Source organism: Octopus bimaculoides, chromosome 5 (genome assembly GCF_046866305.1).
Source record: "Octopus bimaculoides isolate indiv1 chromosome 5, ASM4686630v1, whole genome shotgun sequence".
NCBI lineage: Eukaryota > Metazoa > Mollusca > Cephalopoda > Octopoda > Octopodidae > Octopus > Octopus bimaculoides.
Window position 1 is genome coordinate 18,659,126 of NC_142932.1, and position 23,694 is coordinate 18,682,819.

Here is a 23,694-nt window from a genome sequence, read left to right on the forward strand (position 1 = left end):
TCATCAAATTTGGGTCTCGATAGTCATTCGATCCCACAGGTTAGAAGAAGACGAAACGCAAGCAATGAAAATAATTCTTCGATTGAGGAAAGCTAACGGCAACGATGAAAAGTATTTTTGCTTTCTGAATAAAATAAAAGTTTAATCAAACTATCTCAACCCGTGTGTGACTGCGGCTATGGTATTAATTTTTTCCTTAATTGGTTTACACGCTGGCTACTCCATAAAATCATATATATATTTCATCCTTATATTATATATACGTATATTTCGTTTTTGTATGTGGTTTGCAAGATTCCTTATGTGAATTCGTGTTTTGAAACATATTTTATGTATCTGGGGAGAGTCATTCTCTTTTAGTGCCTTATTAATTTAATGCACTCACCGGTTTGATTTCCATTCATTTATTTATTATATTGTTTACTAAAATTTACGTTGCGAGTTGCAACTTTCACAATAGTCGTTGATTCAGTCCGTTATTAGAATTGCGTTTTTTTGTACGCATGCGTGTTTGACAGTGTGCATACGCATACACATATGTATGTATTTATGTATGAATGTCTATGCATTATGTGTGTATGTGTGTATGCATACATATATGTATGCATGTGTGCACATTTGTATGTATGTACTTTGCATGTATGTATGTATGTATGTATTCATGTATGTGTGTGTAAGCATATATATACGTATATATGTGTGCACGTTTGTATGTGTGTACGTATTCTGCATATCCCTCTGCTTGTGCGTTCATGTTTGTGTATTGGTGTGTGTTTTTCTGTGTTTGTGTTTGTGTTCATGTTTGTGTGGTTGTATGTGCGTGTATGTGAGTGTATATGTGTGTGTGTGCATTTGTGTGTGTGCCTCTGTCTCCTTGTGTATGCATGTTAGAGTGTGTTTGTGTATGGGTTTGTGTGACTGTGTATGTGCATCTGCTATGTATGGATGTGTGTCTACATATGTGTTCTTGTTTGAAGTGTGCTGGTGTGGTTATGTGTTTCAGTCTTCATTTGTTTGAATGTATGTATGTGTGTGGGGGGTGTCCCTCAGTCCATATTACCTATGTACCTATCTATCTGTATATCCATCTGTCCACATACGTATCCACATATATATATATATACATATATACACACACCGACACACACATGCCTACATAACAGCCTACTAACAACACTTCTAATGTATATATTAACTGTGAGTATTGGGGAATGACACCTATGTTTATTTTCTATTTAGTACTGGAGATATTTCCTTAATGAGGTCGTACCCTTGTACTTGTCTAAGTGTTGGGTCCTTCGGGTGCTTGGATAAAATGCGGATGTGAAGTTGACACAGTGTGCCTCCACATCTACTCACAAGGCATTTGACGCACCGGTGCTAGAGTAGAAGATACCCAAGGAGCCATGCAGTGCTACTAAACCCAGGACCATGTGGTTGGGAAGCAAAGTTCATTCCTTAATACTTTTGTTTCTGTCATATGATTACACTCGCAATATGAACACTACTTTGAATGTTCTCTTCACTTATGGAATTTTTATTATATTTCATGATTCGGATTTTTTTAAAACGGGGGCCACATTTTTCATTAACAAAACACTTTGAAACTTGGAACACTGGTAGAATGTGTCATATAAAACATCTTTTTTTCTTAGTCTTCTTAAAAAAAAAAGAAATCCCTAAGTTATTCCATGTTAAATTTGTCGTATTTCTGTAATTTCAACCAATCACTGACGTCCATTCAGCCGATATACATTAAGTGCCGACTACATAAACAAACGATTCTGAAACATTTCTATTGGTGATAGGGTTAGGGTTAGGGTTAGGGTTAGGGTAAAACAGCAAATTTAAAAAGAAAAAAGAAAAACGAAGCTATGGAAATTAAATACGCTTTACACCGCTTAATCAGCCAAAGGAGTAAATGTAAACAACTGAATACTTGTCAGTGATTGGTTGAAATTATCGAAATAAGACAATTTTTTACATGAAATAAATTCGAATACAAAAATATTTTTCTGTTCTATAACACAAAATAGATAAGTATACGAAGTTTGAAAGTCTTTCGGTACCAAAAACACTACGTAAAACATTAATGAAAAATGTGGCCCCCGTTTTAAAAAAGATCCCAGAGTAGTTGTACAGTCCATGGTCAGCCATTATGGAGTCGATCTAAGACCAGAAGCATTGTTTGTATGACACTGAATACATTGATCTATGAATCCATGTTTAAGACGGTACGGTAATATAACAGGTCGAGCGACTGCATTGATTTCATTGTTTTCTGAGACAAGTTAGCAGCACTATCCTCTGTCTTCTAATGCTCTACTTGACTTCATGGCTGTCTCCTATTTCATTAAGCAATATTTCATGAAGTAGCACTAAGCACAGAGCGAGGATATAGTTTTTTTACAATTTATAATTTTGTCCTTCTTCGTTCTAAGTTCAAATTTCGGTGTGATCTTTACATTTTCTGTTCGGAAATGAAATAAATAAATAACTAAAATAAATAAATAATAATAAACTACCGAACATATATACTCTTAGTGAACTTAGTAATCGACTAGATCTTAGAAGAAATAGAAAAAAATAACCGCTTATTTAAAAAAATAATAATAACATTCGAGAAATCAATATTTAAGTGAGTGGAAACATTTAAAATCTGTAAGAAGAATCTAGAAGAAAGAACCGTTAAGTCGTTTACTGTATTTTATATAGTTGATTATGTTTTTATCGAACGTCACATCAAACGATGAAGTTATCACTCAAAAGAAGAAAAAGAAACGGAGGACGAAAAGCAGAAGATAGGTTGGAAAGATTACAAGTAGATCTTAAGATCATCTATTTATTAACAGTTTCTGAATTTTCATTTCACTAAAAAATAAGTACTGGAAAAAAGAATAATAAAATATTGTAAACAGAGGTTTTAGGAGAAATTTACCTGAAATAACACAATTATTATAGAACAAGAAAAGTGATTGATATGGGAGGATATAACTATTACTGATATAAACGATGATATAACTTTTTCATATTTAGTGGTGAGCAGAGTAAGAACATGACATCTAGCCGTTGCAGGTCGTAGCTAGATAATACAAATGTGATCGATTCCAAACGTGAACAACTGCTCGTCAATGTTTACAAGACAAAAAGAAAATAAACATAAGTATGAACAAATTTTGCTATAAACAGTAAAATTGCACGAGAGAACCTCTAAGCGGGCCTTCTTACTTAGAAAGTGCTCCACCGTCTAACAAAACCTCCACCGTCTAACAAAAGCTGCGTGAGATAATATGACCCTGGGTTCTACGGGTATAAAATTATAGGAAGGTCACGGCTAAAATAATTTTGTTACGGAACTGCTTGACCAAGCTATACCCGCGGCTAAATAGCGGCAACTTCAAGGCGTGATAAGACAAGGTTATGGTATTAGATCGACTGGAGTGATAAGCCTGTCATGCAATTGTTAAATGGCACCACTTCAGAAATGACAGAGAGATTGAATGAATGTCTTTTCGCATCTAATCCTTAATTATGTACACTTGGATTGCTTTCACCTGTTTTTGCTAAAAAAAATTACCACATGCTTGTATCAAATCTGTCGGATACATCACTGCACTGATACGTTCGGGATTCCGTAAATGAAAAAGAAACAAAAGAAAAAAAGAGACCGATAGTACCTGTTCTATCGGTCTCTTTTGCCGAACCGCTATATTACGGGAAGTAAGCACACCACAATCGGTTGTCAAGTGATGGTGGGGGTACGAACGATGACAAGGGTTAATTGTGATGAAGACAGGTAAATTCTACTATATTTCCCGACGACGGGTAACTTCTACTATTTTCCCTGCAGAACATCAACTCCATCACTTTGGTATATAAATAATACAATTCTATCACTTTGCTACATCAATAATACATTTAAATGATCATTATTTTTCTTTTACAAATCTATTAAAACATCACCAGATGTTATATTTTCCGTTGTTTGCAAAGAAAATATAAAATATATTACTAAATAAATTAATGTTTTATTATTTAAAATATGACAATAGAATACACTCGTGAAATGAATAATACTTAGGATGCCATTACAATAATCAATTAAAACTTATTTTAATGTAAATAATAGAGCCCAATATAAGCATGAATTTTTGATAGAGAAAAATAATAAAAGGCTTGTTAAATGGATTCTGATCATATATTAATACCTAGAGGATGATTACGTTACTGGTTCCTCTAAAAATGTATGTGCTTTATGGCATCATCGATAAAATCATGTGTAATTTATATGTAGTTCGAATTTCGTATGTGAACTTGTATTTTACTGTTTCAAATTACCACTTATAGGATTAGATTAATTATTGTTTTCGTGATGATAACAAGAAGAATAATCTTTTGTTGGAAACATTGCTCTGTTCATTGTCGATGATAATTAATATTTTTAAGTAATGAAAATAATAGGAATATTGATATATATGTTTTTTTTTTTTTGCTACGTGACCCATGTAAACCAAAATAAAATATTTTGTTTGTTGAAAAACATTTCAATGAAAATATAAAATACACAACTTATAGACACGTACAATCGAGCAAACCGACATACGAAATCCGGCCTTCACCTTTACAAATACTGTGCACACATTTCTATCATAAATGCTGAGTGTATATGTTGTTGTTGGCACTCCGTCGCTTACAACGTCGAGGGTTCCAGTTGATTCGATCAACGGAACAGCCTGCTCGTGAAATTAACGTGCAAGTGGCTGAGCACTCCACAGACACGTGTACCCTTAACGTAGTTCTCGGAGATATTCAGCGTGACACAGAGTGTGACAAGACTGGACCTTTGAAACAGGATGAAAGAGTGAGAGAAAGTTGTGGTGAAAGAGTACAGCAGGGTTCGCCACCACCACCTGCCATATCCTCGTGGAGATTTAGGTGTTTTCACTCAATAAACACTCACAACGCCCGGTCTGAGAATCGAAAATCGAAACCGCGGTCCTACGACCGCTAGTCCGCTGCCCTAACCACTGGGCCATTGTGCCTCCTGTGCTTATAATATAGCGACAGTATCAATCTATTACATAAATTAACAAGAAAAGTGTTTCAACTCAAGATAGACTATTTCATATAAAGTTATAGGAGTTTAAAGTGAATATTTCGGCACTAAAATATCATTTTCAAAGTTGAAAGCTTTAAAAATCAATGTGTATAAATATTTACATATGTACATATTTGTATGTACGGGTGTAACATGTGAAAGTAGGAATTGTATGCATATACACACATAGATACACAGTCGCACTGATTACTTTTTCTTTCATTACAATATAATTATAGATACATACACACACAAATGCACACGCGCGCGCGTGTACACAGAAATATTATATGCATGTATATGTGTGTGCGTGTGTACATATACAGTATATACAATATTTAAATATGCATATATATATATATATATAAATATATATATATATATATATATATATATATATATATATATATATATATATATATATATATATATATATATATATATATATATACATACATATATATCTATATCTATATCTATATATATATATATATATATATATATATATATATATATATATATATATATATTATATATATAGATATATAGATATATAGATATATATATATATATATATATATATATATATATATATATATATATATATATATTCTCCTTGTTTCTCTCCTTATTTCTTTCTGTGTTCCTTTCAGTTAGAGAGCGTAGCTCGAAACGTCAAAGACTTTCTCTATTCCCGAGCGTTAAATTAATACATCCATTTGTTGTTTACACCACCTGTCTTCGTCTGTTGTTTTTTTTTTTGTAAATTCTCCCAAATATATATATATATATATATATATATATATATATATATATATATATATATATATATATATATATATATATATATATATATATATATATTTATATATGTATGTATTTATATATAGTTTATATATATGTGCATATTCTACATATTGAGTCAGAAATTCCAATCAGAAGAAAGTTAACTGAAGCTAATTTACCAAAGAAATGTATATTGAAACGATTTCGATCCCGCCTGAAGACACCAACAAGTGTACCACAACTAGGTAACACTGAAAATGTGAGGCACATTTAATTTTAAACCCGTCGAGCCCTGTTCTCAGTATACTCTAAATAGGCTAACTGTAATCTCTACCGGATCTCCATTGAAGTGGTAATGAACAATACACCCAGAAAAAGATGGTAAAACACCAAAAACAGACTACACTCGTTACAGCTGTGTAGTCAAGTGTGTTTGTGACTCAACGTTAACGATATCCCCCATAGCTGTTGCTTACCTTTGTTTTTAATCGAAGAAAACCCAGGAGTTTTGGCAATAAAACCAGCGTGTAACGAAACCAGGACTTTGTCTGGTAAACGAACAAGGTCTAGACTCCTTACAATTATTGACGATATTTTGTCTTTGGACGAAGAATTTACCTTTCCTCTGACAGTGTGAAAGATGCAAGCAATCAAACTGTTGAAAAAGATGAGGAAATTAGCGATTCGAGCGATTGTTATTGTTCTGAATTCTTTTGGGATTCTGCCATTTAGCTTGACTGCAATCGTTACGTTTGTGCTGCTTGTGTAACTATTTATATTTTTGCTCGTGATCCCATGTGGAAGGTAAAGATAGACACAGGGGACCAGGTCTGAAAGTGCTTCAGAAAATCACGTACAAATATATCTAACGGTTCTACAAAGCCAATTCAATTTATGCTGTTGAAGCAATACTCTGGGTCCTACACAGTATTATGCTAAATCGTGCAGTTTTGAAAGTTATCCAAAATACATCAATGAAGATAGTTCATTTATTTCTCAAAGTTTGGGGACTACAACCCACAGTATAAATTTGACACACCACAGAATATTTCATTTTAAGAGAAGACCTGTGGTATATCTTTTATCTGTTATTCATTTCAGTCAGCAGACTGCGACAACTCTGGGTCACCACCTTCAATGAACTGTGTCCAGTATCTATTTCTGAGCCTGATCACATTTGCCGAACCGGTAAATTATAGGAACGTAAAGCATCTAACACCGGTTGTGAAACGGTGGTAAATGACAAACGCGAACGGGCGCGTGCACGAATACATATACATACACACACAAACACATACACATATACATAAATGCACACACAAGCACACACACACACACACACACGCACACACACGTACGCACACACACACACACACACATACACACACACACACACACACACACACACACACATATATATATATATATATATATATATATAAACACAAACAGACATACGTATATTTATCTCGAATCAAAAACGCGATTTTAAATCCGAATTTTGCTAGAAATTGAAAGGTGAGGCATAACATAGAGGGCAAATATGGGCATTGAAAATTTTGATTAAATTTCATCCACTCTAATAGAGACAACACAATATATTTCAATAAAATCAGTGATTCTCTTGTTAACAGTGTGAGGTAAGAAGACACAATATTATACAATAAGTCAACTATTGTATATGATTGACTTGAAAATTGTTCGAAAAGTAGGCAATCAATACGTGACTGAAAAACTTTTGTTTTAATTAAAAGTTTATTCTAAGTTGTTTACGAGAAATATATTACTGTGTATATACAAAAACGTTTATCACGAATGTGCTTAAGGACCGAGTTTGAAGAATCTACTAAGACTTACAAGCGCTTTGAATAACATTTCCTATTAGATTTATAAACAGCCGTCTTTGTCGTTATATATTGAATGTTTGTCTAGAAAAAATACTCCCGTGAGGTCCTTGCAACTAAATTTATTCATTCCTTTGTGTGTGGAAATTACATTTAAAATTCTTGTTGAATAACACGGAAAAAACATAAAAGGCGTCTAGATTTATTAGATAAGTGAAACTGTTTGTGCTATAAAAAGGTATCTCGTCGTTGGTGAAATATTATGTAAGATATTTACACAAATATCCATTTTTCATCACCCAGTAGAATGATTTCGATTATCTAATTCATATAAATGCAAAAATATATTATTTTGCTAAGGGAAAATTTAGAATATTTGCAGAGCTTGGTGTGATCAAGTAAAACATAATGACTATACCAGTGTTGCAGAAAATTATCAGTACTATATTAGTAGCTATATGACACGTAAGCAATCTTGAAAGTCAGTATAAAAGAGACGAAAATAGATATTGCAAGAAATTTGGTTTGACATTCTGCTAATTTTCAAATCTTTTCTGAAGATTATTAGGTTTCATAATTTCTTTCATTCTTAGATGATGCCGTTAATGTCCTTGCTTGCCCCGGATTAAATCTGATTAATCAGAAATATTACTAAATAGTTCTAATGTTCAACGAACTGTCTCTGCTTCAAAGATTATTTCTCCTTTTAATAGCATCACTGCTATGTAAGGGAAATGTGGTTGCTATTCTCGACAAATAAGCAGTCCACAAAACGTTTCTTCGCTGGTTTGTAAATTAGATTACTTTTTTATGTTGGCAGGGAAAGCAAAGACACAATACGAACTTACATTTTACATCATAGATGAAATCTCACAAGAAATAAATAGATAATATGCCTTTTGAGCCTCATATTCATTAATATAGATATGTCAACCTTTGTTGCATTTAACGCTGCATATTTATAATAGATTGCTTTTTAAGTGATCATCTATGAAATGCAATCGAAAGCGGAGATGAATATTACACACTCACACATACACACACTCACACGTACACACGCACCGACACATAAACACGCATATATGTGTCCGTACGTATGTGCGTTGGATCTGTGTTGAGTGGTATATACAGCATGATATAACCAATTGTTAGAATGCCATGTTTACAATTATAGAGTGAAATTTCTATTCGACAAAAGAAATATAATCATAACTATCAGTATCTTATTGCAGTTATACATCGATATTTTTTAACACAGCATAGAAACAATAATTAAGAATAAAGATAAAGCTTAAGATATATTCAATACATTCTTACACGCGTTTCATGAATGAAATTCTTTTTTTGTTTAAGAAATCATTACACGAGCAGTTTACATCATCAAATTATCAGAGATAGTGTAACAAAAATATAGCAGTCTCAAATGTGTCTGACAGAAACATGGTTTCCATAGAACCACTCAGGCACATATGCTTGTGCTTTGCTTATCTTTTTGAGGTACAGGCAATTACCCTGAGCGAAACAGAGGTAAATCAATTTCTCTTTACTCGCTTAGGAATGTATTATTTATGCAAGAATTGCGTTCTTTTGAATACAACTTTTGACGTCACCGTTTCGGACTCTACTGCTTAGCTTCAAAGATATAACCATCAAGGTAACTCAGGAAAATCCAATTTGTTATGTAGACCGATGATAGTTATGTCTGTATGTTAGTGTCAATGTTATTATTGTTGCCGTCGCCATCGTTGCTGTTCTGGTTGTTGTCCCCGAGCAATTTCTCAGTTTCACACAAAATAATAATTTTCCCTATGTTTATACAGGGAAAATGATTTTCATTTTCAAAACGTGTGCATTGTTTACTAAACAGATGTGTTAATGTTTTTCTGTTTCGTTATAGCAGATTGATGTCCATTGTCCGTTTTTTGCTCTGCTAAGAATTGCTTCACTGATTTACTGAATTTGCGGATCAAATCAAACCAAATCAAAGTTCAAAATGTCAATAAAGCCCATATTTTGACTAACAGATAGGAAAGATATTAAAAAAGAAGGAAAAAACATCATTTATTAAACCAGCTTTCCCTGGAGCAAATATATGCAAATAACATACAAGAAAATCTGTGGGATATTTGCGATAAGAAAGCAAAAAAATAAATCCAATAATAATACTTTCAAATTTTGCCTCAAAGGCAGCAATTTGGGAGGAGTCGATGAGTCGATTACATCAACTAGTACTTATTTTATCGACCCCGAAAGGATGAAAGGCAAAGTCGCCCACACCGGAGTTTGAACTCAGAACGTAGCGACAGAATACCACTAAGCATTTCGCTCTGATTTTAGTCGAACAAATCGACTCCAGGATCTATATTTTTTAAAGCCCGATAATTAATCTCTCGGAATCTTTTGTCAAACTGTAAGTTGTGTGGACGCGACACACCAACATCATATATATATATATATATATATATATATATATATATATATATATATATATATATGTATATATATATAAATATATATATGTATATATATATACACGGCGGGCTTCTTTCAGTTTCTATCAACTAAATCCACTCACAAGGATTTCGTTCGATTGAGGCTATAGTAGAAGACATTTGCCCAAGTTTGAACACACTAGGACTGAACTCAGAACCATATAACTGGAAGACAAACTTCTTACCACACAGACACGACTATGAAAGAACGATTCTAGTACTATCGTCAGAATTGTCTTGTCTCTGCATATCTTTGCTTCAAAGATGTCATATCCAATTCCATTATGAGCAATGCACCAAACATGCGTTTCAGGAATTCTTAGACAGGATTCCTTAAATGATACGCTTTAAGAAAAAATTTAAAAAAATAACTGTCTCTAATCCTGACGCACGAATAAATTGTCGGGGAATTTCTTTAAGATATTAAACAAATGCCAGGACAATACTTGTGGGAGATGATAAAATCAAATCAAGGGGGATACGTAGTTATCTTAATTTTAATTGTAAGATGTAATCGATCGTTCAAATAGAGTTTACTTTGAAGATGAAATTGCCGTCACTGTGAGAAAGTCATGTCATGTATTTATATTTTATTTTATCTATTCTCCTTCCTGTCTTTATCTTACATTTTTTTTCAAACAGTTGTTTCAACAATTTTACTGTAATAGCTGTTAAATCAAATTGTGCACTTGTTGCAAGGAAAAGTAAGACAAATTACTTGTGAATTCACTCTCAAAAATGTGCATGTCTTCTGTTTAGAAGCTTAAATGACAGTAATAGACAGTGCGCAGTCACCTATTTTGGGAGAACATCACGTAATTAACAAGTCGCTATGATTTTTTCTCTTAGTCCTTCAGTAATTAGTTTGACATTATTCATTATCTGAGATAAATACATATCAGTTGACTATAAAATACAGTCTAGCAGATGGAATCGGCCTCAAACACTTGCTGCACAACATATTTGCAACAACTAAACGAACACTTCTGATCACTTGCAACGTTGATAACAACACCAACAGCCAACATCAACCATGCCTTCCTACACTCTGCATTACTTCAACCACCGTGGCCGTGCTGAGATCTGCCGTATGCTTTTTGCAGCTGCTGGTGTCCAGTACAACGATCGCAGAATCGAATATTCAGAATGGGACGGCTTGAGAAGCAGTATGTATTCATATTTGATAGATTGTGTTTTAAATGAATGATACAGAATAGGAATTGTGAAATGAAATGTAAGAAATAAGTTGTCAAATAGAACGATTTTTTAATTTAATTAGTCTGTCAGTTTTATTGTGAAATTGACCTTGTTTTATGTTTTTTAAATAATTCTCCATTGCTTTCAAAACTAGTTAAATTATTAATTTTTTTTTTCTGAAAGTGTAGATAATCAACTAAATATCCATGTAGATAATAAACTATGATCATAAATTATTTTGTCATCCAGCATTTGAATTTTTTTTTTATTTACCATTACATTAATTGCTTTTATTTGTTGCATGTGATTACTTAAATTGCTTATTTGCCAAAAGAACCGCATGGACATCACGACTGATCATACTCTTTGTAACTCCTAAATACTCAAGCTGCAAAATGTTACATGTCTCCCTCTTTCTCTCTTCCTATCTCTCTCAATCATCTATACATGAGTATGTGTGTGTGTACATGTTTAATGTTGACTGTCGGGAAGAAATGGACTTGATACCAGAGTAGAGAGATCATTTTATTTGGGTTGAGTCAATCTGATACTGTTCTGTTTGTGGGTGCACGAAGGCTTCCGGCACGGTGTTTTCTGAAGACCCTGTGCACCCACTGGCGAAAATCAGTGTAGTCAGAGACTAACTCATCACATATTAAATATTTATTCACACGCATAGTCACGCATATATATCTTATTTTATTTTAGTATTATTTTTTTTAGTTTTTACTTTAATTAGTAAACCAATCAGTTTAATTCAGCCCTAAGTAGGCCTTATTTCAGCAGATATTGCATCAAACCTTTTCTAGTTGTTGTGCTCATTCCGATTCTAAAAAAATAATTTTCCAACTCTAGGGCTACATTACATTATGTACTCATTATACTTTTAGATGACAATGTGATATTGCTAGGAAAATAATCTGCTGTTTCTTGCAAGTTAGATGAACACAGACTATTCTCTTTCTCTCTCTCTCTCTCTCTCTCTCTCTCTCTCAAGCTAGTTTTTCTATAAACTATCGAGGTACATGCTCTTCCGGAGAGTTATTCAGCACAGGTTGCAACAATTGATTGCAATGTTGGCTTTCATTCGGCAGATGACGTACCGTGGGAACAGTTTCAGAGAATTTGAACGGTTTTATTTTTCAGTTTCTTTCTTTTGTTTTCCATTTTCTTGTAAAACAATATTGAAATGGTAGAATGGTAGACGCAGACTCTTAGGTTAGATGAATTACAGTGGTGTTTAATACATATTCTGATTTCAAATACCACCTACGAAAATTTTGCTTGACATATATTCGAGATTATTGAAGTATGAACCAATATTACTGATTAAATTGACTGCAAACCTTCCAGTAAAATATGCAGCGCTCGTTTATTATCTCTTGACATTAATAAAAAATTGTTAAGTAAAAATTTAATGATTGGCAGAAACAAGGCTATTCCGTTCTTGATAAATTCACGCAGGTATTATATCTTGAGTTCGAATACCAAGGAGACCTACTGTTCTTTTTATTGCTTTACAGACAATATACTTATTTTCCGGCATACAAATTGACGTAGTATGCTGTGTAAACATTGAAACACTGACACTATTTTTACAATTCCTGTTGCACTTCACCTGAAACTTTTGGTTCCACCCAGGCTTTTAGTGCATAAGTCGACTTAACCTGATATACAGTAATAAATTCAAAGTCAATAAAACCAAAATAACACTTTCTAGTTAACTACTAGCCTTGTGCTAATCTGAGAAGGAATTATTAGCGCATGAAAGCTGGAGTGGTTGAAATGCTACGAATCTGAAACGAATGTATTACAGATTTTGGTTTCAGCTCTGTAGGTTAAGTGTTCAACTGATCCATGTATCGATTTCTATATTGTTCTTTCGGCTAGATACAATAAATACTTGCAGCAATGCTTTACGATGAATGCGTCGCATCAAACTGTCGGTAAATATCGTTCTTTACATGATCGAGTGCCAATTTTTCTGACAAAATATTAATACAATTTGCAGGATTTCAATTGTTCAAATTAGCTGACATAAACACGAACGCGCGCACATCTTCACACAATATTGATGTGTGTGCGCGTGTATATAATGTTGATAGACATACACATAATTCGTTTTTGGAGGAGTGTATCTCGAAGCAAATAAATCAAAAATAATAGCGTGTAAATATGGGGTTAAAATCCTTTTGGATAGAAAACGTCGAAGGTTGTTTCGAGATAAACCGTTCTAAAGAAGAATTATTTCAGATTCCCTCGAAGATGATAAATTCTTGTGACATCAAATACTTATACCTATAAATATATATGTATACACACATTTACCTTTTCTAGAGATGCCATGCTCCATGATGCCAATGCTGGAATTGGACAACAGGACCCAAATTCCCCAGAGTATGGCTATGGGTAGATATTTGGCCAGAGAATTCGGTGAGTAATTTTACTATTTTCTTATTCCATAATATACCACTATATTACCATTTTTGAAAATGTTTTATATACCATTATACTAGCATTAGGTTGTTACTCACTGTTTCTGTTATTATCCTGGAACAACGTCAAATGAAGTATCAAGAACACAACACACCGCCCGATCCAGGAATTGAGCCTATAATATTATGATTGTGAGTCGAATGCCTTCGGCAATATAGTAGTGAAATGTATTATGAATTTAAATATTTATTGACATTGTTGAATCAATCAACTGAAACTAAAATGAACGATTAAGTACTCACAATTGACTTCGTTGTAACAACTCTCAGACGCTATGTATTGATTCGGTTTTGACTGCATAAAGGATAAGATGTTAGTTATAACCCTTTGACGAAATAAAACAAGGAGGTAAACTATGTTGCATAGCTTTCATACTAAACGTTTGGTGACTGTATTTAGTTCAAAATACGCTGTGATCAACAAATCTCCGTTTACATACTAACCAGCTAAAATCCTTGTATTTTATTTTTCCTAATATTGCACACAAAGCTGTGAGTTGGAAGAATATTTAGCACGTTCGACAAAATGATCTGCCGCATTTGTTCGGGCTATTTATGTCCTGAATATAAGTCTTACTGAGATCAATTATGTACTTCATCCCCTCGAAGTCGATGATATAAAGTACCAGTGAAATACTGGGGTGATGTAATTAACTGATCCCTTTCCCTCAAAATTGCTTGCCTTGACCTCAGTCACTGTTGTAGTCATGGTCACTTTACACGCTGCAAACAGAGAAGCCGGTCTTATGAGTGCTAGAGCTAGAGAAAATGGCATATATTTACGTAGAATACAGAATGCCGAGTACGGAAAATGAATTAGAGGTAAGGTGATATCTCCTTCATACTCTGTATTCAATGTTCCTTGTAAATATATACATTAAACCTACTTGTGTACACATGTGTTTCTACTTTCATAACAGCTCGAGAGGATCGTACTAACAGTGTATTTTAACGCCTTGGGTGAGGGAGCTGAAATTTTGAAATTATCATCTGTCTAAGCATTACTCTGTAGATATGTATATCACGCTCACTTCGCATTTTGCCAAATAATTATATATATATATATACATACATATACATATATTTATGTAAGTATATATATCTATATATATATGAATGCATATATATATTCTCGTATTACTTTCTAGGTTTTCATGGCAGAAGCAACATTGAGATGGCCAGAGTTGACTACATTTCAGAATGTTTCTATGACATCTTGGATGACTATTTGAGGATGTTCCAGGAGAAAGATGGCAGAATGATGGTATGATAACGTCTTTGAATTCTAATTTTAAATGGATACCCCATGTTTCTCTTCTTTTCCCTACTTTTACTTCTAAAGTAACGTCTCTATCTATATCTAGGAGAGTAATATGGATAAAATTATGATATATGACACTGAATTGATGGCTGCAATGCAAACAATGTAAGATAAAGATATGTTCCTCTATCACAGGCCTATTCAAGATGACATTTCCCTATAATAAGTGCATATGTCTAAAAGAAAACTACAGAATCTTGTAATAATATTTGCGGGAAACACTAACAAGTTACACAGTGCTATGTATTTAACAAATAAGGATAAAGAGAAATATGACAAATCTTAGATTTTATGCGCGGAAAGTCACACTTAAATTTTAAACATGATTTTTCCGATTTTTCTATCTGTCTATCTATCTATCTATCTATCTATCACCTAAGCTCCACATGGCCCCCAGGGGGGGGGGGGGCGACCCCTATTGTACTCTTTCGCCCCAACTTTCTCTCACTCTTTCTTCCCGTTTCTTGAGTAAGGCGGCGATGGACTGGCGTCCCGTCCAGCTGCGGGAACACATACGCCATAGAAACCTGGAAACCGGGCCCGTGAGCCTGGCTAGGCTTTGAAAGGGCGAAAAGATATATATATATATATATATATATATATATATATATATGGTTAGTACCGGTTTCTGTCTTTTTGACTTTTTCAACGAACAGTAAAACAAAGATGGATATTAATTAAATTGAAAAGAAATTAAATTAAATGTTTTGTATTTCCACACTCTTCAAATAGGTAGGGACATTTTCCTTTTTTCTGTCTGTCTGCCTATCTCATTCTCTCTCTCTCTCTTCCTTTGTGTGGGTTCGTAAAGAAGGTAGTGGCTGATTTTAAAAAACTGTCTTTAAGGGTGAAATGATATATTTGGTTCTGAAATTTGATGGTTTAAATAGCAGCAGCCGAAGAAGGAGGAGGCGAAGAAAAGGGACGGGAAGAAGAGGAAGTATCTCTTCGTTTCTCTCTCTTTCTCTCTCTCTCTCTCTCTCTCTCTCTCTCTCCATTCCTGTCTCTCTTTTTCTTCCTGTCTCTCTTTTTCTCTCTCTCTCTCTCTCTCTCTCTCTCTCTCTCTCTGTATATATATATATATATATGTGTGTGTGTGTGTGTGTGTGTGTGTGTGTGTGTGTGTGTGTGAGTAAAAATAAATACAAAAAAAAGGCTTTGTATGATCGTGTATAGAGGAATATATTATTTTATTTAAAAGAGTTCCAGCTCTGTCTGTTTTTTATGTTTTTTATTTATATTCTTGTAAAATTTGTGTGGGATATAGAATATGGAATATATAATATGTAATATAAAAAAAGATGGATGGTACAATGAAATGAAGTATTGAATGTCTTATTGAATATATGGAATATGTCTTATTGAATATATGAAATATTGAGTGTTCAATATAAAGGATTAAATATATAAATATATAAAGATATATATATATATAGGGGTTGGACAAAATAATAGAAACACCAAGCATCATAGCATCATAATTTCGAAATATCTATAAAACCGTCAAAGGCTTGTATATATATATTTTTTTTTTTTTTTATTATTAGTGTTTCTTAATATGTTTTGCTAAAATTGCAGGAGGATCTGTGATGATCTGGGGGGGGGGGCTATATCTTGGAAATCCGCCGGCCCAATGCTTTCCCTTCATGGCAGAATTAATAGTCAAGATTATTTAAGCAATTTATCTGATCAAATTCATCCTATATTTGCGGAACTGTTTCCGGAGGGAAACGAAATCTTTCAGGATGATAACGCACCAATTCACACAGCTATAATCGTTACTGAATGGCACGACAAACATTCTAGTGAAGTTGGTCATCTTATCTGGCCAACACAGTACTCAAATCTCAATATTATTGAACATTTATGGTGTGTTAGAAAAACAAGTAAGGAGTCGATATCCTCCACCATCACCACTACAAGAGTTAGAAACTGTTTTAGCTGAAGAAGGGATAAAAATTCCTTTGGAAACAATTCAAACTTTGTACGAGTCCATACCTCGTAGAATTCAGGCTGCGATTACTGCCAAAGGTGGTCCTATCCCATATTAAAATTAATTTGTCTGAAATTTTAAGGTTTTTCCATTATTTTATCAACCACCTGTATGCGTGTGTATGTGCGTATGCCTATACATACATACTGACATACAAACATACATACATAGAGACATATATACATATAAGTATATGTATAAACATCCATCACTATCTGGTACTTGATCGAGTATGAGAATGCCGCTGCGAACATGGGATGGTCTTCCTCAGGGATAGTTATATATATAAATGTATATGTACATACACATACACTCACCCACGCACACACATACAAACGCACACACACACACACACATACACACACACACACACACACACACACATATATATATATATATATATATATATATATATATATATATATATATATATATATATATATATTATTTGTATGTACGTTTGTCTCTTAACTAGTTAGAAAAGGGGATTTAAGATTTCATAATACAACTCACTCATTTCTCAGAAGAAGGCAAGTTGTATTTCATTGCTTGAGCTTCTCAAGTTCTTTTAAATTTACCAGCTGCCAGTAACTGATAATGTAGCCAGATCGTAGCCAAAATCTTATTCATTCCACCTGTATGAAGTACTTGGTACTCTATATATGATGTTTCAGTCAGCACCTTCATCGCAAGGATAAAATGGACGGTTGTGAAATTACCACCAGTAATATTTCCTTATTAAAACCGGTGCCAGTATAATAATAATCACCGTGTGGTTATTGATTGTGCTTGAAAAGTATTGTCTTTGAAGTAACTCAATGTGTGATTGTTGGTATATAAAATCGTAGCTGTTGGCGAGGACCAAACAGAAGCCAATCAGATTTCTCATATATATATTTATTTCTCCAAAAGGTTTTGTGACAGTAGCTGTATGATCCAAGAAGTAAGTCTTTCGATAGAAGCCATATCTTTTGCGTTACAAATATATTAATGCAAACATAGATTCTATTTAATTTTGTCAGGAGCTGGAACATTCATTACTTCAGTAGTGGAATATGAGATTGCTGTAAACTGCTGTTTCCTTTTAAAAGTGCACTTTTTGAACATCTGAAATAATCTTTAGAGACGCTAAATAATTACCAAATTGACATTCAGTCGTGCAACTTGATACAAACATACATTATGTGTATGTTTGTATATATAATATATATGTATGTATGTATGTATGTATGTATGTATGTATATAAATTTGTAAGTGGGCATGTACGTGAACACATACGCACAAACCCACCCCAACACATACATTCGCATATATAATTTACATCAATTATAATCATATTTAAATATACGCACTTTATATGAATCATAATTGAATATTTATGAATATATATATATATATATTTATATATCACACATACAATTATGTATATACTTATATATAAATGTGTGTGGTGGAATATACGCGTCCGCACACGAAAATATATTTACACATATTTGCACACATAAAGCTACATATATATTAACACTCACACACACACACATGTGCTTGGAAGAGTGTGTAGCTACCTATATATAATTATTCATATATATTTCCATGAATATATATGTACATTTACGTTTAAATCTATGAAAACACACACTTGCAAACACACGCACATACACTAACATACACCCACATGCATTCCTGCATACCTGTTTGTGTTCATGCACCTCAGCATATATATATATATATATATATATATATATATATATACATACATACATACATATATATATATATATATATATACATATATATATATATATATATATACATATATATATATATATATATATACATATATATATATATATATATATACATATATATATATATATATATATACATATATATATATATATATATATACATATATATATATATATATATATATATACATATATATATATATATATATATATATATATATATATATATATATATATATATATATATATACATATATATATATATATATATACATATATATATATATATATATATATATATATATATATATATATATATATATATATATATATATATATATATATATATATATATATATATACATATCTATATATATACATTTTAATATGATTATTTTTCCATTTATCGCTTTTAAACCAAATAACAATTTTTTACGTATATTATAGTTCCAGCGTTCAAGTGATTCTAACATCTCAGTAAGTATTACATATTTTCCACTTAAAATATTTTCAGTATATCCTTATTGTTAAATTAGATTGCTGATGTTTATTAGTATTTTCTCATATTTATGTTCTGCTATGTTAATATAAAAATATAATTTCCTAGTAAATTCCAAGTAATTCACAATGTGTAAATATATCAGCGTGTTTAACTACCTAGGAGAATATACGAATTTTCATTTATACAATAATTTATCTACAGCAGTTTACCCATTGGGTACTCACTTTCTTTCAAATTTGAGAGTGAAAATAAAACCCTTAGGGGTGTTTATTACCGAACTTTCAGAATTTGAAATTGAATTTCACAATTCATTTACACACTATTATTGCAAAAATCCATCTTTTACAAATATCATTAAAATGTTTTAAATAATTTCTTAAAATTCTTTCGGTGCATTGGTATGGAATAGTGGAGTTTCTGTTTCAAAACTTTATATTCGTATTTCAATTTCTGATGCAGCCAGCTTTGCCTCTCATCCTACCACGGTCGATAAAAACAATGCACTACTCAAGTACACACTAATCCAGTTATATATATAAAAAAAAAAGAAATTGCTGGTCTTGTACCTAAGCAACGAACGTTTTTTTTTTTCTTTAATTTGTCTTCATTCTCAGAAAGTGTCATCATACAACTTTCGCTAGGATTTGTTTCTTTTATACACTAGAGAACAATTTATGCAAGGGAGATAATTTCTTCATAATTTTTTGCAGCGCTACAAGTATAAATTTGAAATTGAAAGAAAAGATACGTAAAATGTACATAGTTAAGATATTTTATTACTCATGTAAATTTTCTAATCATATATGGTACAATTTAAATCTACTATGAAATAATCAGCTTGACATAACCCGTGATATATCATTTAGACGTTTTAAGTAACGAAACATTTCGTAATGGTGGAAAATAATAAGTCTGAATAAAAAATCGTTGAATATGTATCTAGTGAAAAATTACATAAGCACTGAATATAGTTCGCTGTATACAAATGGTTTTGATTTACGCACAGTGTTAGAAATGTGGGGAAAATTATCGATATTATTGTCGTCTGTATTAGATTGGTAGTTTACTTTATCGAATCCCTCCAAAACAATGAGAGGGAGGCTAAATTTTGCACTCAGAACTTCAAACCGCAGCGGATTTTGTAAATCACATTTTCTGATTCCTTAATGTTCGTGCCAATTTGCCATCTTCAATAATAATTACACCAATAATAACAAGAAAAAGACATTTACAAATTTGTTAATCTATATTGTTATAAAAGATATTAATTTTCATATTTGATATATTTCTTTGATCTGCAGTCAGAAAGACGTATGAGATATGAAGAAACTTTGCGCAGAATTCTGCCATTCATGGAGAAAACCCTTGAAATGTATAACAATGGCAACCAATATTTCATGGGAGACCAGGTTTGACGAAATATTTCTTCGTATTTTCAATCTTTGTGTTGATGAAAAAGGGCTTTATATTTATGGAAGAACTTCACACTTTCTGATAACGGCAAATAACATTGACTATAGTTTAAATTGGAAATGAAATATATGTAAAGCTATTTTTGTAAATGCACTAAAACAACAACATGTAATTTCAAGAAACACGCAAATTGTAGATAAGGTCTTTTTTTTAAGATATAGATACATCTATCTTTCTACATTACTCAGTTTATCAATGGCCCAGGTACCATATAATCTGGCAATCGTATCTAAGATCATTTTGTCATAGGATAAAATTTCCATTGTATCAACACCCAGTTAGATACCGGTGGCCAAGATCAATACATTCACACCATATAAATAGCAGTTGTATCGTCTGCTTTAATGAGTGCCCATATATTTACCTCTCAAAGAGCCTATCCAGCTCAAAGAGCCGATCCAGCCCAAAGAGCCGATCCAGCTCAAAGAGCCTATGTGCATGTTGTTATCATAACTTTTAGTTGTATTTTATGGATTCGGTATGCTTAAGACAGAATTCATCGTAGCAAGATCTGAAATCAGAACTTAAAAATCTTACACAAATGGCGCACGTCATCTTGCCCAATGATATAACGATTTTGCTAATTCGTTACCCTTATACATATAAGTGATACTATTTTTTTAAAATTCTAATTAACTGATTAACACTAGAACTGATTAACACTAGCACACATGTTTAATAATCCAATTTATTCTGTCAAAATACATCACGAGGTATTTTCATAAATCTTTACACTTGTATGCATGTATGCATATATATATATGTATATATATATATATATATATATATATATATATATATATATATATATATATATATATATACATATACATATATATATATATATGTGTGTGTGTGTGTGTGTGTGTGTGTGTGTGTGTGTGTGTGTGTGTCTGTGTGTCTGTGTGTGTGTATGAGTTGAAGAGGAGGAAAACAATCAAGGCAGGATTATAGAATTTAAATTAATTTAGTTTAATTTAAGAAATTTAATGCTAATGGAATGTAAGTAGAATTAATGGATATAGCCTCTTGCAGCTGTTTCCGGGATATCCCAGGTACTGGATCACCATATCGACCTGTGGTTTCTTATATTGGATATTCCGTCTTCGGAGAAATATACGAAATAGAAGCAGGAATATATTGACAGGAAAATTTGTTGTAGAAAAATGCGTAGTACGGTAGAAAGATGATAGTTCGTTACAGTTCATAGGTTATCGTGTTCCGGGGGGTAGAGAGATTTATTCACATCCATATGAGAGGGCTCTTCCTGTTGCACATCACTGGGAAAAGTTCATGTTGAAAATAAAGTTTAGTTAATGTATCCAGTTGCGAGAAGGGAAAAGGTAGCGCTAGCAGCTTGTAGGTCCGAGTGAACAATGAGAGGCAGAATTAATAACGTGCTTTAATATGAGAGAAAGCAGATAGATATATAAATACATTATATTAGAAATGTAAAGCTGAACGAAGGGGAGGTTTATAAATAAATAATAAATCCTGGTAAGAGCACTTAGACCTCATACCTATTAGTCTGGGCTATCTTTCTTGACTTAAACTCCTCATATTCTGTGTATGCATATACATACATACATACATATATATATATATATATATATATATATATATATATATATATATATATATATATATATATATATATATATGTATGTATATATGCATGTATGTATGTATGTATATATCCGCATATTTATACTTTCTTCTCTCATTTTACAAACCTATACTAAATTTTCATTTTAGTTCACAATGGCTGATATGATGTGCTATTGCGCTCTTGAGAATCCACTGAGGGATGATTCTGCTCTTCTCAACAACTACCCGAAACTTCAAGCGTTGAGAACCCGTGTTATGAATCACACCAAATTGTCATCGTACTTACAGAAACGCAGTCGTACTGAATTCTAAATGGAAATAAGGTTAAGATATCATGCATTGAAGATTGTTACCGACCTGAAATAAAATGTACTGAATTCTGATGCATATTGTGTGATTGTTTTAATTTCAAAATTTCTTATGGTTTTTACTTTATAGTGTAATTTGAACGATCAAATAAATGATATACTTTTATCAGATCTTCTGAGAAGCGGAATTGTTATTCCTACTGAAGCTTGCTTTTGTTTCACTTCAAGTGATGTTATTTTGTTTCATTCACAAATTCTCACAATATGGTAAATAATAGCTTTAAATTTTGGCTCAGGACCAGCATTTTTGGTGGTGTGAAGGCAGGAAGAAATAGAATACATAGACTCCGATACTTGACTGGCACTTGCGAATGATGAAAGGCAAAATCGACCTCAACGGAATTTGAGCTTCGAATGTAAAGACTGACCAAATCTCACCAAGCAGTTTGTCCTGTGTACTAACACTTCTGTTAGGTCACCGCCTACAATATGGGAAATAATATCATTCGTTTTTGATATATCTCACGTTGTTTATTCACGTCTTGTATTAATACTTCTCCGATGTGAACTTTGCATTTCATCCTACTGGGGCTTAAAAAATAGTGATCAAATTTTGTTGTGGAATTGTACCCATCTCCACTTCCAAGAAAATGTGTGAGGTGTTCTCTCTAATTTCGCAAATAATATTACCTTAAATGATTACTGATAGAATGTCAAACAAAATACTCTTCAGTATTTAATTCATTCTGTTTCGAAATTCTGCCGTATCTGATAGAGGACTTATCCCTGGAGGATCGATAAAATAAAGTACCAGTACAAGTATTTAGT

General features: G+C 32.5%; 1 protein-coding gene across 1 annotated transcript; it reads left to right on the forward strand.

Annotated features, from left to right (window-relative positions):
- Nucleotides 1-11,147: 11,147 nt before the first annotated feature.
- On the forward strand, nt 11,148-22,941 carry LOC106869783 (S-crystallin 4-like). The gene is made up of 6 exons (XM_089351850.1): nt 11,148-11,386; nt 13,755-13,850; nt 15,061-15,176; nt 19,423-19,452; nt 20,779-20,886; nt 22,706-22,941. Exons 1-6 carry the CDS (start codon nt 11,254-11,256, stop codon nt 22,868-22,870), a joined length of 648 nt encoding a protein of 215 aa, XP_089207976.1. The 5' UTR covers nt 11,148-11,253; the 3' UTR covers nt 22,871-22,941.
- The last annotated feature ends 753 nt before the right edge of the window (nt 22,942-23,694 follow it).

What these genes read in the sequence shown, in the direction of transcription:
- LOC106869783 (XM_089351850.1), top strand. Translation starts at nt 11,254, where the DNA reads ATGCCTTCCTACACTCTGCATTACTTCAACCACCGTGGCCGTGCTGAG. An exon ending in ATGGGACGGCTTGAGAAGCA is followed by an intron (nt 11,387 to 13,754) that starts GTATGTATTCAT and finishes TACCTTTTCTAG; the next exon opens with AGATGCCATGCTCCATGATG. An exon ending in AGAAAGATGGCAGAATGATG is followed by an intron (nt 15,177 to 19,422) that starts GTATGATAACGT and finishes CGTATATTATAG; the next exon opens with TTCCAGCGTTCAAGTGATTC.